Here is a 16,089-nt window from a genome sequence, read left to right as displayed (position 1 = left end):
GACGTGAGTCTGAGTGAACTCTGGGAGTTGGTGATGGACAGAGAGGCCTGGCGTGCTGCGATTCATGGGGTCGCAAAGAGTCAGACACGACTGAGCGACTGATCTGATCTACCTATTCTATACAAAATTGTCTGGTTTCTCCGCATAACTGAAGGAAAATGTCAGTACAATACACCGAATAAGTTTCTAAACATAAGCTGTTGTTATTATTTTCATATACATAGAGTAAGGCTATTAAGAAGAGAAAACAAGTCTGAAAAGCTTCTCTCTAGGTTAAGTTCTGGAAAATTCTTACATCTTTAACAAGCAAAGAATCATTTGTAATTATCATGTTCAATGCCTCAATGCAAAGTAATTCTTATGGCAGAAGAAAAGCATTATCCATACTTCTTAAGCTGTAAACACACATCCCGTGGGGACTGAGCCTGATGTTAAGAGCAAACCTGTTCTGTATCTAGAGCACCACCTGGTGGCTGGAGTGAGACAACAGTCTGGTATTCTCAATATACTACTGCTTCCTTTCAGTTCTCCACCGGGTCAAGAGAGACCCACGGCAACCTTCTCTTTATCACACTTACTGTCTTATCATTTATGCCGGACTCTAAGACAACTTTCCCCATAATAAATATCCCTCAGAAGTAGAGATCTCCTGATGTGTGAGTCTCTCACAGTAAGTTCTCTGAACTAATTTTAGAAAACACTGCTTTCTGAGAAAGCAGGATAGCATGAAATGACCTCAATCACTGTTAAAGTTATATGATTGCCTGATGGAATAAGCAAAAAAAAAAAAAAAAAGTATTTATAGATAAAAGAGCATAATTTCAGGGACAACAAACAAAAGGTGGCAAGCGGAAATAAGGCTAAGTGCTGACAGTGTTGAAGCTGGGCAATGGGCACACGGGGTTCACTGTACTATTACCTCTACAAACGCCTGAAATTTTCCATTTTAAGGTTCTTTATAAAATTAAAGTAAAAATACATAATTCAGATTTATTTATTAATCCTACTGATATGTCTTTCAAATAATATGTGAACTTCTTTCCAAAAAATCTTCTAAAACTATGTAAAAAACAAACCTCGTTCATCTTTTCTTTTAGAAAAGCCTGTTTAAAGGTTTCTTTAAAAACAATAAACGCTAAGTAACACTGTCACTGTCATGGCTATCTACAAACAAATAGAGAGTAACTGTCTGGTGTTATTCAACTGTGTACTTGTGGCCTAGGAAAACATTTCCACTATCTTCATCCATAGATTCAAAGAGCGCTGTGTTTCAAACAATCTGAACGGAAACAAAGATGATGGGCTCTGTGACCTATGCCAGAAAAGACATCGAGCAAGTGGTAAAGCACTTTCATCTCCCACTATCGTATTTTCTTGTCACTAACCTGTGAATGTGTGACATAATAAAAGGGAAAGTGAAAACATGGAACGGGGTGACCACGAAGCCTGAGAACCTCCTCTGTGTAATTAGATAAGAGAACAGCACGCTTATAGGAGGAAGTTCTCTGCAGTACAGACCTGTGAAAGTGAAAATGAAAGTCGCTCAGTCCTGTCGGACTCTGCGACTCCATGGACTATACAGTCCACGGAATTCTCCAGGCCAGAATACTGGTGTGGGTAGCCTTTCCATTCTCCAGGGGATCTTCCCAACCCAGGGACTGAACCCGCATTTCAGGCAGATTCTTTACCAGCTGAGCCACAAGGGAAGCCCAGTATAGACCTGTAACAGTGACTTATTAAAAGGAGGCAGGTGTCCACTGCAGATAACAAAGCCACACAATAAGCAGTTCAAGAAAGATCATTGTGAACACACTGGAAGAAGAAAGTCAGAGGAGTCACAACCCAAAGGCAGCATCTGCCCAGCCCCTCACCCCAACCAAGGAGTGGCTGGCAATGAAGAGGGGGCAGATAACAATGGTGCCACCAGAGGGCCCTCCCCGCATGACACCGGATACGCCCAACACACTGCCACACGGTGACTTACGAGCAAATCACTCAAGCCAGGTTTACTTTCCATGCAAAGCCCAAATCCATTTCAGGCAATATACAAAGCTGGTTTATGTCACATGAGCAGAGGATCACAAGTTTGGTTTTGATACCTTTCGTTCCTCTTTGTATTCAATTGTATATACAGTACCTCCAAATTCAAAATGAGAAGAAAAGTTTTTCTGTATCAAACTATCTAAGCACTAAATGATATATATTTTAAAAAAAGGAGAGACAGGAATATATACTGCTCTTAAAATTTAAATTCCCTTTAATTCTATAATAATGCAACTATGATATGATATACACACATATAAACACAAAATCACATCACACGATTATCCTACAATGAGGACAGAAAGGGACACAGTGTAAGCCAACCTCCTGAGTGCAGACTTCTTATAGACCAGACAAGGTCTAATCTATTGCTGCTTAAGAGTTTTATTAAGGAAATAACCTGAATTCACTCATTAAATTTAATACAGCAGATTCCTATTCTAATTGAGAAAAATGTTGAGTCATTAAAGACACTTTTAGGAAGATTATTTTTAAACCTCATCATTAAAAATATTCCTAGTCAGGACAGCAGTCCTGTCAACTTCATGATCCCTTAGAATCAGATCAGATCAGTCGCTCAGTCGTGTCCGACTCTGCGATCCCATGAATTGCAGCACGCCAGGCCTTCCTGTCCATCACCAACTCCCGGAGTTCACTCAGGCTCACGTCCATCGAGTCAGTGATGCCAATCCAGCCATCTCATCCTCTGTCATCCCCTTCTCCTCCTGCCCCCAATCCCTCCCAGCATCAGAGTCTTTTCCAGTGAGTCAACTCTTCGCATGAGGTGGCCAAAGTACTGGAGTTTCAGCTTCAGCATCATTCCTTCCAAAGAAATCCCAGGGCTGATCTCCTTCAGAATGGACTGGTTGGACCTCCTTGCAGTCCAAGGGACTCTCAAGAGTCTTCTCCAACATCACAGTTCAAAAGCATCAATTCTTCGGCACTCAGCCTTCTTCATAGTCCAACTCTCACATCCGTACGTGACCACAGGAAAAACCATAGCCTTGACTAAACGAACCTCTGTTGCTTCTGCTTAATTCTTTCCACTTTTCTGTTCCCATCAGCATCAGTCTCTCACCTGTTTCATTAAACTACATAAAGTATAAATAAAAAATTCTTTATATACATTTCAGCTTATGATCACAGAGGTCATCCAAAATAAGACACTTCTTCCTAACATCCTTTCCATACTCTAAAAACTAACTAAGGATACAAAAAAAAAAAGAAAAATCCACAAAGTCTGAGACCAACTCGTTTGGGAGTACTATGGAGAAAGACATTCTCATACTCTGGAGTAAAGACAGTACACCCATGGAGGGAATCTGGCAATAACTAGCAAAATTCTATGAGCTCCTGTCCTTTGATGCACTAGGTCAGATCAAGCAAAAAGCACACCTGCACCCGAAGGCACAGTGACAAAAGTATACTGTCTAAAGCAGATTAGAAACAAGTCCCATGTCCATAACTAGGGATTGCTTCAATAAACCACAGTACATGCAATCAAGAAAAAAAAGCATGATTCAACACACAAAAAGAGATAAAGCAAACACAGAAAACTAACCCATGTTGAATCTAGATGACGGAAACAAGGTAGTCAGTATACTATTCTCTCAATTTCCCTTTGTCTGAAAGTCCATAATAAAATCTGGAAAACAATTCAGCCAATGCCTCAGAATTGTAATGCGACTACTGGAGCTATGGCTACAGCCTGTTCTTCACACAGTTTAGAAAAGCTGAGATCTACTGGCACTTAATACTATTAGATAATGGTATTATCTATAACATCAATGAAATTTTAGCTAAAAATCCCATATTTGTATCCTATGGAATTACTTGTATTTTGAAAAACAAAGATTCTTTTTTTTTTTTTTTGAAAAACAAAGATTCTTAAATGGCTGGCTTTATATTGTATTATACAAAAGATAGGTCACAAATTACTCCTGCTTTATTTTATCTAAATAGTATTATTTTCTGAAAATCTGGTATCTACCTGAATGATTGAAAACAGTAATGCAAACAAACATACAGAATCATTTATGAAGTCTCATACAATCTCACCCTCTGCAATTATGTGCTACTTTTCTAAAGATGCTACTAAAAAGAACTGACTTGCTATTCTGGATATCAAAGCTATCTATATTTATTTATATCCTCATCAAATCTCTCAGAAAATAACTTACTTCTTGGGGTGCCTAAGTGATTTTATTTTACAGTTACCAACAGAGCTAAAAATGGATTTTCTGCATTGATATGGTTGCTTAAAATTCCCAAGTTAGTATGCTGACTGTTATTTACTTCAAATGTTTTACAACAACAAAAGCAAAAATGTATTTTCTTGAACATAATTAAATTAGTTTGGCCCATTATATGGACAAAACCACAAAACAGAGAGCTGCTGCCTGGAGCCAGGAAAGCAGGTCAGATCATTTGAACTTTCCAGAGGAGAACTTTCCTGGCTTTTCTTTCTGTCTCTGAGCACTGGAACACTAGCTGGTTACTCACATAGAAAACAGTAGCCAAGTACAAGGAAAACTCCTACTCCATGACAAGAATGCCGCACCTGGAAACTGAGAAGCAGAGCAGCATGCCCACATCAGTTTCTCTAGGCAGCCAGCACCACAGAGAGCTGACTCTCTGTGAGCAAGGATTTGCCAAGTGAAGGAAGAATTTCTAGGATAAAAAGCCAGCAAGTAAAGGAGTCACCTGAAGCAGTGACCATCTCCCTACACAGAACTACCATCAGGGCAGCTCACAGGTCTTAAAATTCCCTCTTAATGAGCCCCAAGTTTAATAATCTACCTAAAAAAGATCAGACCTACGACCAAGCTCCTGACCAGCGCCCTGTTCATAAAGCAGAAAGGAACTGTCCCTGCTCGCAGCTCCAAAGCATGGACACAAGGGGGCGCAGGAGGGCCATAAGAACAGAGACAAACACACTCTCTCTCCCCTCTCTCCCCTCCCCCCTCCCCCTCTCTCCCCTCCTCCCTCCCTCCCTCCCCCCCACCCCAGTCCCCAACTCCCTCTCCCTCTCTCTCTGTCTCACTATCTCTCAAGCTAAACTGTAGGCCAGCTGGTTTACCAGAAGGAAAGTGGAAAAGAGACAGTGGAGAAGAGCCCTGATTGCTCAGCAGGTAAAAAGTCCACCTGCAACACAGGAGACACAGGTTCAATCTTTGGGTTGGAAGATGCCCTGGAGAAGGGAAACAACAACCCACTCCAGTATTCTTGCCTGAAAAATCCCATGGACAGAGGTGTCTGGTGGGCTACAGTCCAAAGGGTTGCAAAGAGTCAGACACGGCTTGAGCAACTAAGCATGGGGTCAGGAAAAAACCTCAAAGACTGGCCTCAAGAACTGAAGCTGCAAAGGCAACTAAATTTAATAAATCAAACTAGAGAGCAATTTATGCTCCAGGGCACTGTTGAAAATACAGCAACCAGTCAGCAAATGGTGGAGCCTAAGACCTAGATGTGAAGCAACAAACACTTTAACGGAGAGATCAGGGAAAGAGACAAAGAGAACACTACTAAAACCACTGTCGTCGTGGGTGACTATGCAATGCCCAAGGCTGAGACTTCAGGGAGTATCAGCAGAGGCTTCTCGAATACAAATGCATATTCTCCTTTCTCCTCTGATTTTAAAACCAAATGCATCAAACGATATGTATATAACTGCACTGTTGGGACAGTAACATATAGAAAAGTAAAATATTTGACAACATCATAAAGAAGGTGGATGGAAACAAAGGTGAACTACAGTAAGAAAATTACATTAGATGGTAACTCGAATACACAGGAATAGATGAACAGAACCAGAAATGAAGTTAAGGTTAATTTTAACAAATCATAAATAAATACTTGTTCCTATTTCTCCTCTCAGCTTTATAAAAGACATAAAGTCATATAAGGTAATAACTAAACAATATATATTGAGATCACAACATATATAAACTATAAATAGCACACAAAGTGGGAGGAGGGACTGGAGCTCAACAACAATAGCATTTTATTCCTCACTGGACTCAAGCTGGCATAAATCTGAAGTCACTCCTGTAAGTCAATAGGTATATGGTAAACCTAGAGCAGCTACTAAGAGAACATCTCAAAAATACATAGTGAAAAAATTAGAGGAACTGAAATCCTACACTAGAAAATATTCATTTAGTGCAAAAGAAAACAGTAAAGAAATAAAAGAAGACAGACATGAAACATAAAACAAAAGTGAAATGAAGACGTAAATCCAACTCCATCATTAACAACAATATGGATTAAGCACTTCAGCTAAGTGGAAGAGACTGCTCTCCCTCCAAATTAAAACAAACAAAAAAACAAGACCCAAATACACAGTGACTAAAAGAGACATACTTGAAACTCAAAGACACAGACTGACAACAAAATAGTATAGATATATCAATGCAAACAGGAACCACAAGATGGAATGGCTATACCAAATATCAAACAAAATGGATTTTAAAATAAAAAATCCTACTAGAGATATAGATAATCCACAGAATGGGAGATATTTTCTAATCTTTTAAAAATATTTTTATTACTTTAAAATATCTAATATTTTTCTAATATTTTTTTAAATGGGCAAAAAATTTTAAATGGGCAAAATATGTAAGCAGACATTTACTCAAAGAAAATATATAAACTGCCCCAAAAAGCATGTGAAAAGATGCTCAATATCATTAGCCATCGGTGGTGGCCATTTAGTCGCTAAGTCATGTCTGAGTCTTGCGATCCCACAGACTGTAGCCTGCCAGGATCCTCTGTCCACGGGATTCTCCAGGCAAGAATACTGGAGTGGGATGCCATCTGCTCTGCAAATCAAAACCTCAGTGAAGGGACTTCCCTAGTGGTCCAGTGCTTAAGACCCTGCGCTTCCAACACAGGGGCTTCAGGTTCAGCTCCTAGTTGGGGAATTGTGCTGAGGTGCAGCCAAAAAAATAAACACACCTTCAATGAGATACCACTTCACACCAACTCGGATGACCAAGAATTTAAAAAGGGTAGCACTTTGAAAAACAGTATGGCAGCAGTTCCTCAAAAGGTAAACACAGTTTTTATTTATTTATTTATATTTATTTGTTCCTATGACCTAGCAATTCCACTCCTAGGTATATACCCAAGAGAAATGAAAACATATGCCTATTAATACATAAAAACCTGTCCATGAATATCCATAGCAAAGCTTTCTATATAAGCCCCAAATGAAAACAACCCAAATGGCCATCAATGGATGAACAGAGAAACAGAATCTGGTATATCCATACAACGAAATATTATTCAGCCACAGAATGGAATGAACTACTGACACATGCTACAACATGGATGAAGCCTGCAAACGAGCTAAGTGAAAGAAGCCAGTCAACAAGAGACCAGTATGATACAATTTCATCTACCTGAATCGTCCAGATTAAATAAATCCAGGAACAGAAACTGGAATATGGTCGCCTAGAGCTGGGATGTCCGAAGGATAATGAGGAGTGACCACTCTGGGGATGAGGTTTCTTTTCTGGATGATGAAAACCTGGTGTTAGTGATAATGGTTGCATGACTCTGAATATACTAAAAACCATTCAGTCATGTACTTTAAAATGGGTAAATTATATAGTATGTGAATTATACAACGAAGGTCCATATAGTCAAAGCACGATTTTTCCAGTAGTCATGTACAGATATGAGAGCTGGACCATAAAGAAGGCTGAGTGCTGAAGAACTGATGTTTTCGAACTGTGGTGCTGGAGAAGACACTTGAGAGTCCCCTGGACAGCAAGGAGATCAAACCAATCAATCTTAGCTAAAGGAAATCAACCCTGACTATCCATTGAAAGGACTGAGGCTGAAGCTGAAGCTCCAATAACTGAGCTACCTGATGCAAAGAACCAACTCACTGGAAAAGATCCCAATACTGAGAAAGATTGAGGATAGGAGGAGAAGGGGATGACAGAGGATGACAAGATTAGATGGCATCATCAACTCAATGGACATGAGTTTGAGCAAACCCCAATGAGACAATGAAGGACAGGGAAGTCTGGTGTGCTGCAGTCCATGGGGTTGCAGAGAGTCAGACACGACTTAAGTGACCAAACAACAAAACTGTTATAAAGAAATAAAAGCACAGCACAGTCTCAACTTACGAAATGCTATCTCATGCTATTTCAGAGACATGACAAACTGACCCATATGAAAAACAGTATCATTTCAAATATCTCTGAAAACTCCATATGAATTCAGTTAGATGCAAGATAAATAAAACACTACGAATGAAGTTAAAAATTTTATCAAAGCCAAATATACTCACTTGTATGAAATCAAAGCACTAAACAGTCACAAACTTTCCACCAGTATGAATTTTCTCTAAGTATGTGATCCTACAAAATAAATCATTAAGGCAAACCTACGAAAGACTGAAGGCAGGAGGAGAAGGGGACGACAGAGGATGAGACAGTTGGATGGCATCACCAACTCGATGGACACTGAGTTTGAGCGAGCTCCGGAGTTGGTGATGGGCAGGAAAGCCCGGCGTGCTGCAGATCCATGGGGTCGCAAAGAGTCGGACACGACTGAGCAACTGAAGTGAACTGATTTGGTTATAATAAAGAAATCCACTATGTATATTTCAATGTAAACACAAGATCAAATCACGTATTCAGAGTCCCGTACTGCTGATGGTAGTGAATGTAAATGTAAGCTATTTTAAAAAACCTCAAATAAACCTTGAGCCTAACTACAACACTGCCCTAGAGCCCGCCTGGATGCTAAGTGGCACTCATCTTGGACTTGGCTCAGATGTCACTTCCTTCAGAAAACCCTCCCTCACTCCAGTCTCACACTAAGGTGGCTTTCCTTACTAATCCACCAGCTAACTCGAACAGCATTGGAACTGCTTACCCATCTGTTTCCCCAATGGAATGGATTCCATAGAGGCCTGAAGCCCAAAATTGGAGTCGGGGCTGGGGGAAGCAGTCGAAGTTTAGCGGGAACACATCAGATGTGTTCTGGCCCAACTATCCATACCTGGGAAGCAGGCAGGCACAAGACCAGAATCTCAAGGGTAGTAGGGAAGAGTAATGTGCAGAAAGGAATTAAGACCTCCTGGGAGTATCAAAGGAGACCTGGCAGAATCCATTATCTATAAATGCTACCACGCACTGCTACGGGTCTCAACAGGGAATTTGTGGGAGCACTTCTCAAATCGGAACGTGCACGTGAAATCACCTGGAGACCTAGTTCACAATGTGGACTCTGATTCAGTAGGTCTGAAGGGAAACCTGAGATTCTGTGTTCCCAGTGACACTGATGCTGCTGGTCCACAGGCTACACTTTAGCTAGAAAGGCGCTGGGAGACCCAGAGTCAGCCTTCTCACAGGGAACATGCAGCATTACCTCCTGCCCTATCAACCATTTTTTAAGCTAACACATTCTGTGTCATTAAAAAGACACAAAAATCAAAACTTCAATCCTTCTGCATCTGTTGGCATCTTTCTTCCAAGACATCACCGTCCAACTTTGAAAAGTAAGCAATCTCTTACTCATCTACATATCTGCAGCTGGAAAACACAGGCCCTCGGTAAAGGCTTGTCAAATAATGCTCTATACAACCTCAACCCTGGGTGATGGACAGGGAAGCCTGGCACGCTGCAGTCCATGGGGTCACAAAGAGTCGGACACGACTGAGCGACTGAACTGAACCTCAACGCATTCAGTTTTTTCCACGTGCTTTTGTTGAGCTATACTTGTTCACTGATTCACCTTTCCCGCCTCCCCGTGGGCTGCGGCACACAGCCTGCACACACAGTGCATCCACTGATGTGGGCTGACAGCCCAACGACTGATCTATACACACGTGACACTCGGGCTCCTGGAGAGAACACTGAGTAAGAACACATCCTTTTTTTCTGAGGGATTTAAAATGATCACATGTATGACTCGTTTTCACAAAAGTTCAGGAGTACACCCTGCAAGGACCACCAGCTCCACATGACAGATAAGAAAATGGCATGAGAAGGTTATACATTATGCTCCTTCACAGACAACCTCAGCATAGGAAAAAACGTTTAGTGAACGGTACCTCGGTCTTCCCACATTCATCGGGCGGATCCTGGTGTATGGCCATTTGATACTTGACATACAAAGAAAATGACTGGCTGAAGGACGACTTGAACTCTGGGTCCTCAAAGGAGACAGGTACTAACCTCACCTTCAGAGCAAGGAAAATACAAGCAAATGCTATTGAAACATCTCTAACTGATGACATGCTTCTGAAGGTGAGGCTAGAGTAAGATCTCCGCAAATCCACTGCAAAGCTCAGCACTGGCATTGTTTATAAAATGAGTAAACCTTGGAACAGGCTGACGACCACAGAGCCTGATGCATGAACTTTACACTGAAATTATGAAAAATTTAAACTCACAAGGGCCGGGACAATTTCTTTTATTTGGTTTAATTTTTCCCTTTACCCATGTAATTCTCTGCGTATAGCAGAGTCAATACTGTTGCTCATGGTAACTGACACTAGCTGTCACTTCTACTTATATTAAGGGCTTTTTCCCCTTCCAGATCTTTCTTGGGTAATTTGATTTATAAATTATAAATCAAGGACTTCATATGAGAACTTCAATTAAGACATGCTACTATCCATTCTAGTCCTACTCAGTTGTATACGGCCTGTACATCAATAAAGAGTAATTTAGCTATTAGGAACTCTCTCTACTCACAACTTCTACATGGAGATAAAGCATGTTAACTGTGCTGGGCAAAGTATGGCTACCATAAAAACTGGGATTTTTTTTAAAACTTTTTTTTCCCAATAAATATTTTAACTTAGAGATCTGTTTTTCACTGAGTCTTAAGTAAATGCATCTAAACAGTGATTTTTAAACAGAGATACTTCATTTTATGTGCTACTTTCCACATTGAAATTATACATAAAAGGCACTTAACATGGCCTGTGGTAAAATCTGCACTTTCAGAATGTCCATTATTCCACAGTCCTATCTCTTTGCAGATATACTGCAAATTGAACATAAATAAAATGCACCGCATATAAACCAAGAATTCACACAGTGATATCAAATAGAGGGGAAGTTTCATTTGTTCAGAAACATTACACTTGCCCTGCTGACCTGGCTCACAGTTGGTTTATCGGGCGGGTCCCTGTGAACAACCATCTGGTAACGTTTATAGACCTGGTAAGACTCCTGAAATGTGGCTTTGAACTGTGAACTTGGTGGAGATGATCTCACCACCCTCACCTTCAGAAGGAGGTAAAAAACAATGTTCATTAATTCATTTATTTATTCCATGGAATATGCATTAACAGTTACTCCCACCCTCAAAGACCCAAAAGTTTCAATACAAATATTAAAGCAGAAACACGTAACAGCAATATTTTAACTCTAAAGATCAACTGTTAATAAATAGAGAAAAATGCTATTTCTCCAAATTATAGACTCATTAACACAGTCTATATATATATCTCATTAAAGGCAGAGGCTCCTGCCCAAACTCTAAGACTAAGCTCTGACTGAATTATGTAAGACTGCCTCAGCTATAAAACAACAGATTAGTTCTGGCATTCAAAACACAAACACAAACAAATACTCTTTAATATTAGCTGTACACAACTTACCTTTAGTAAAACAATTCAAAAGACTGAACATCTGAATATATTTTTTGGACACTCATTCATACATTATTAACCCCAAACTTACAACTTTTTAATGTAAGTATAAAAGACAACTTTCAAAAACTGTTCCTATTCCACAGCAATTCCATAGCATACTTTAAAAAGACTCTAAAGTCAGGTTCCCTGTACACAAATCTCAAAGTTATCATTTTAGTCAAGTGAATAAATTAACCTCTCAGTGCCTTAGTTTCCTCATGTAAAATGAGGATGCATTACACGTGGTAACTGTACATAGTAACGGATGGCATTTCTTTAATCTTATTCACTAACCAGTTAAAATATGTTAGCAAAACAGAATAGTAAAATACAAAATCAAATGTAATGTAATAGAAAGGCCTAACGGGAAACTTCTTGTTTGTGCCATGAGGAGTTGTTCTCATGAAAGAGTGACATCTAATGGATAACAAAAATCCATCCATTCTGGATATCATATTAAAAGAACAAAAGCTTATAACACAAGGAGCTTTATGACAACCTACAGGGTGGGAGGGAGGCTCAAGAGGTTGGGGACACACGTGTACTTTTGGCTGATTCACACTGTCATATGGCAGGAACCAATACAACACTGTAAAGCAATTATCCTCCAATTAATTAAAAAACTAAAAGCTGCCCACTTAAGTGTTGTATTAGGTGAAACCTGCTGCCCTGAACACATTACTAATAAAGCTAAAAGACTCTTCATAAAGTATTTTAAGTGGTAAGTTCCATTCTTTTTACAATTTGGGAAAGAGAAAGTTAATACCAACAGAGCAGCCAAGGAATTATAATAATCAAAACTGTCAAAACTTATGTCTAAGAATATATAGTGTCCTAAGGTTTAAACTGCACCAAAGTAAAATTTTGACATCAAGTTTTCAGTGATAAGTGATATTCTTAGATGATATTAAGCTATCAATTCAAAGGCTTACCAGTTACTAACGAAATAGGAGAATATAATGAAATCATTATGGCAAATGTTATAGAAAAAAATTTTATAAACATATCAAACTAATACTGAAAAACCTAGACTTAACCTAGAATGTAAATCGACTTGGGAAAAATAAGAGGAATACTCTAAAACTATTCATATTATGTCTAAACTGTCAAAAAAAATAATAAACTGTCTAAATTCAGACATATTTATATTTATAATATGTCTAAACTGCTGGCTTGCATAGGTAATACCATTTGTTCCCTTGATCAAGACCAGAATATCAAAATCAATGAAACAGTGATTTGCCTCCTGTGATCTATTTCTTTCACTACCTAAACCAAAACTGCCAAAAATGAAATTTTAAATAAGTTATTTAAAAATTTTTCACTCTAATGAATAAATTTCAATTAAGGTATACAAAAAGCCAGAGTACCTCAAATAATAACAACACTAAAACTGGACTTTTCACAACTTTAGTAGCCACCTTTTAAACCTTAAGAAAAAAAAGTTTTCCTCAAGAGGCAACTAACTTAGTAAATATTAAGTGCCACTCCATCCCAGTTCACTTTAATTTCCCATTATATAAACAGTAAAACATCAACTGTATAATCAAGTGAAAAGCAACAAGGTAATCAACAAAAACAAAAAAATGTCCTCCAAGGTACCTCTAACTTGTGTGATGCATTCTCTGGTAAAGATTCAAAAATTAAATCTTCAAGTGACTTGGGTTGGTTGGATTTAGTCTTTGGCGGGAGCAAAGATGAGGGCTGACATTGAGCCTGGAAGCCCTCGAGTTCTCCAGCTGGGTTCTGCTGCATGAGTTTTAACCTTTTCCTCTCTTTCCTGATTTCCTTTGCTTTTCGACATGGAGGCTTACTCAAATCTGCGCCTCTGCCTAAAAAGGAATTTTAAAACAGTAGATCAATCACATTTGGCTCCAGAAATATTTTTCAAAAATCTCAAAGGTTCTACAGAACCAGTCCAAAGAGTTCCAATTGTTAGGTTAGCTTTGAGTGGAGGTCTCAGAGGTTTCATGGTGTAGACCTCTAAGTCGATCTTTAAATTTATCTCAGAAGAACTGCCAGAGAAAGTAAATAGCAACAGAAACTTCACAGGCAGCTCTTTGAGACCCCATGGACTATAGCCCACCAGGCTACTCTGTCCATGAGATTATCCTGGCAGGAATACTGGAGTGGGTTGCCATTTCCTTTCCCAGGGTATCTTCTCAACTCAGGGATCGAACTCACGTCTCCTGAATTGGCTGACAGGTTCCGAACCACTGAGCCACCTGGGAAGATCCTTATTTTAATTTAAAAGAGCAAATATCAAGCTGACAACCCTTTAAAATATAAAAAAATGTTTACTATTAAAAACTACAAAATTGAGTCAATACCCTTTAATCTAGGAAGCTATTTTCAAGGAATCTATTCCAAGAAAATCACAAGAGATAAAGGCTAACAATGAACACAAATTAAAACTTCAAAATAATCAAGATGCCCAGTTACAGAACAACTGCATCATTTTTAAAATAAGCAACAGAATATCAAACAGCCATTTTAATTACTTTAGAAATTTTAGGGGTTCTGTCATTATTCACTATTAAAACATTATATATTATACAATTAAATACTTAGGAAAAAATCTGAAATATACCACATTAACTGCCATTTTAACAGTTAAAAATGTTTAACAGTTTAAAAATAAAGAAAGGATTTTCCCTTTTTTTTGGTAGTGTTCTCTTTTCTCCCAATTTTCTAACATTACACATAATTTTTTAATTTTTTAAAACTATTAATAAAGAAAAATGGTTTTATAAAAATTTAGGATCCTGAAACACAGTATTTACAAATCATAAAAAAGTCAATCTTATACAGAAGAAAATTAAGACCAAGAGTGTTAAGAGACAGTCAGAGACCAAGACCTGGTCAAAAGAAACTAGTTTAATGAGAAAACAGTGATAATGAGACCAAATTACAACTTCATTAACTCAACTAAAAACAAAATGTACCTTTAAAAAAATGACTTTTTAATAAACCAGTAACAAAAAACTAACTCTATAATTAGCCATCACTCTGCTGCCTTAGAAAATTCATTTTCTTTGGCCAGAGAAATGTGTCATTTCTCAAATTTATATGTCAACCATATCCCAATAAAACTAGAAGAAGAAAAAAAAAGACTGTCATCATGAGTCAATAATGTTTCAAATGAGGGTAGGCTCCATGGAAATCCATTATAATATTCAGTCTACATTTGCCTCTGAAATTCTCCAAAATGAAGGTTTTTCAAATTATGTAAGCAATTATTATAATAAACAATAAAAATAGTAAACAATCTGACCCTAATGACCAAGAGAGTAAGACTTGAAAGAAATTGTCTAAATCATTCAAAACATTTTTCTGGACCATTCTTATTAGGACGAAATCTCAGACCAGCAATTTAAACGCCATGAAACCTTAAAGAACAAAAAGCATCAATAAAAATGCAGAGTTTACTGTGTTTTAAACACACATATAACTTATAATTTAAACAAAAAACTAAAATAATACTAAAAAATCTCTCCCTTGGATTATTTTGTACAAGAACGAACTCAAGAACTGAAGTATAGTAACTATGCAAATTGACATTTAATGAAATTTTTTCAAAGAGTCATATATACACACACACATATATATAATAAACCCATTTAATGCTGGATAAATTTTCCAAGCCTAATTTTTTTATAAGTGGTAATACAGAAAAAAGTCTCACCTTATTAAAGGTGAAATTAAATATCAAAATGTGGAATTATTTTTCTTGGCTGCACAGCTTGCACAATCTCAGTTCCCTGACGAGGGACTGGACCCAGGCCATGGCAGTGAAAGCCTGGAATCCTAACCACTAGGCCACCAGGGAACTACATGGAAATTTTTGTTAATTTGTAAAATTTTAAACTAAAATTAATTATGATTACATAAAGAAATCTAGTGGGCTTCCCTGATGGCTCAGATGATAAAGAATCTGCCTGCAGGAGACCCATGTTCGATCCCTAGGTCAGGAAGATCCAGTGGAGAAGGAAATGGCCAACCCCCTCTAGTATTCTTGGCTGGAGAATCCCATGAACAGAGGCTATAGTCCACGGGGTAACTAAGAGTTGGGCACAACTGAGCAACTAACACACACAAAGAAATCTAATGGCAAATTTGAAGAATTTCACAATGTCTGTATTTCAGACATAGTATCTACTGTGTCTCAGTTAACACTAAAAATAAAAATGTTTAACACCCTACCTTCTCACAGACAAAAGTTTGATTCTCAAACCTCGAGGGCCTTAAGGTAGTAAAAAGATATGGAACTCTTAAAATGTCTGTGTTAGGGCATGATAAGGCTATTATTTTAGGTTTTTTAAACAATTTGTTCATCTAAATTCAAGTAATAATAAGGTGTACAAAACAGGGGTCCATGT

The 16,089-nt window shown here is 38.2% G+C and overlaps 1 protein-coding gene across 10 annotated transcripts in view; it reads right to left on the bottom strand.

The window, feature by feature from the left end:
* ATE1 (arginyltransferase 1) overlaps nt 1-16,089 on the bottom strand; it is a 149,901-nt gene that overhangs the window by 120,257 nt on the left and 13,555 nt on the right. For 7 of the 10 annotated variants that reach the window (XM_027529012.1, XM_027529013.1, XM_027529016.1 and 4 more), the window contains exons 6-7: nt 13,313-13,542; nt 11,172-11,300 (exon numbers count right to left, since the gene is read on the bottom strand). In XM_027529012.1, the coding sequence (XP_027384813.1) occupies nt 11,172-11,300; nt 13,313-13,542 (359 nt within the window). Of the gene's footprint in view, nt 1-10,117; nt 10,247-11,171; nt 11,301-13,312; nt 13,543-16,089 lie in introns of all 10 variants that reach the window. The other 3 variants (XM_027529014.1, XM_027529009.1, XM_027529011.1) reach the window with 1 other exon arrangement.

This window comes from Bos indicus x Bos taurus, chromosome 26, assembly GCF_003369695.1.
Source record: "Bos indicus x Bos taurus breed Angus x Brahman F1 hybrid chromosome 26, Bos_hybrid_MaternalHap_v2.0, whole genome shotgun sequence".
Taxonomy (NCBI): domain Eukaryota; kingdom Metazoa; phylum Chordata; class Mammalia; order Artiodactyla; family Bovidae; genus Bos; species Bos indicus x Bos taurus.
This window is presented reverse-complemented; position numbering and strand designations above follow the sequence as displayed.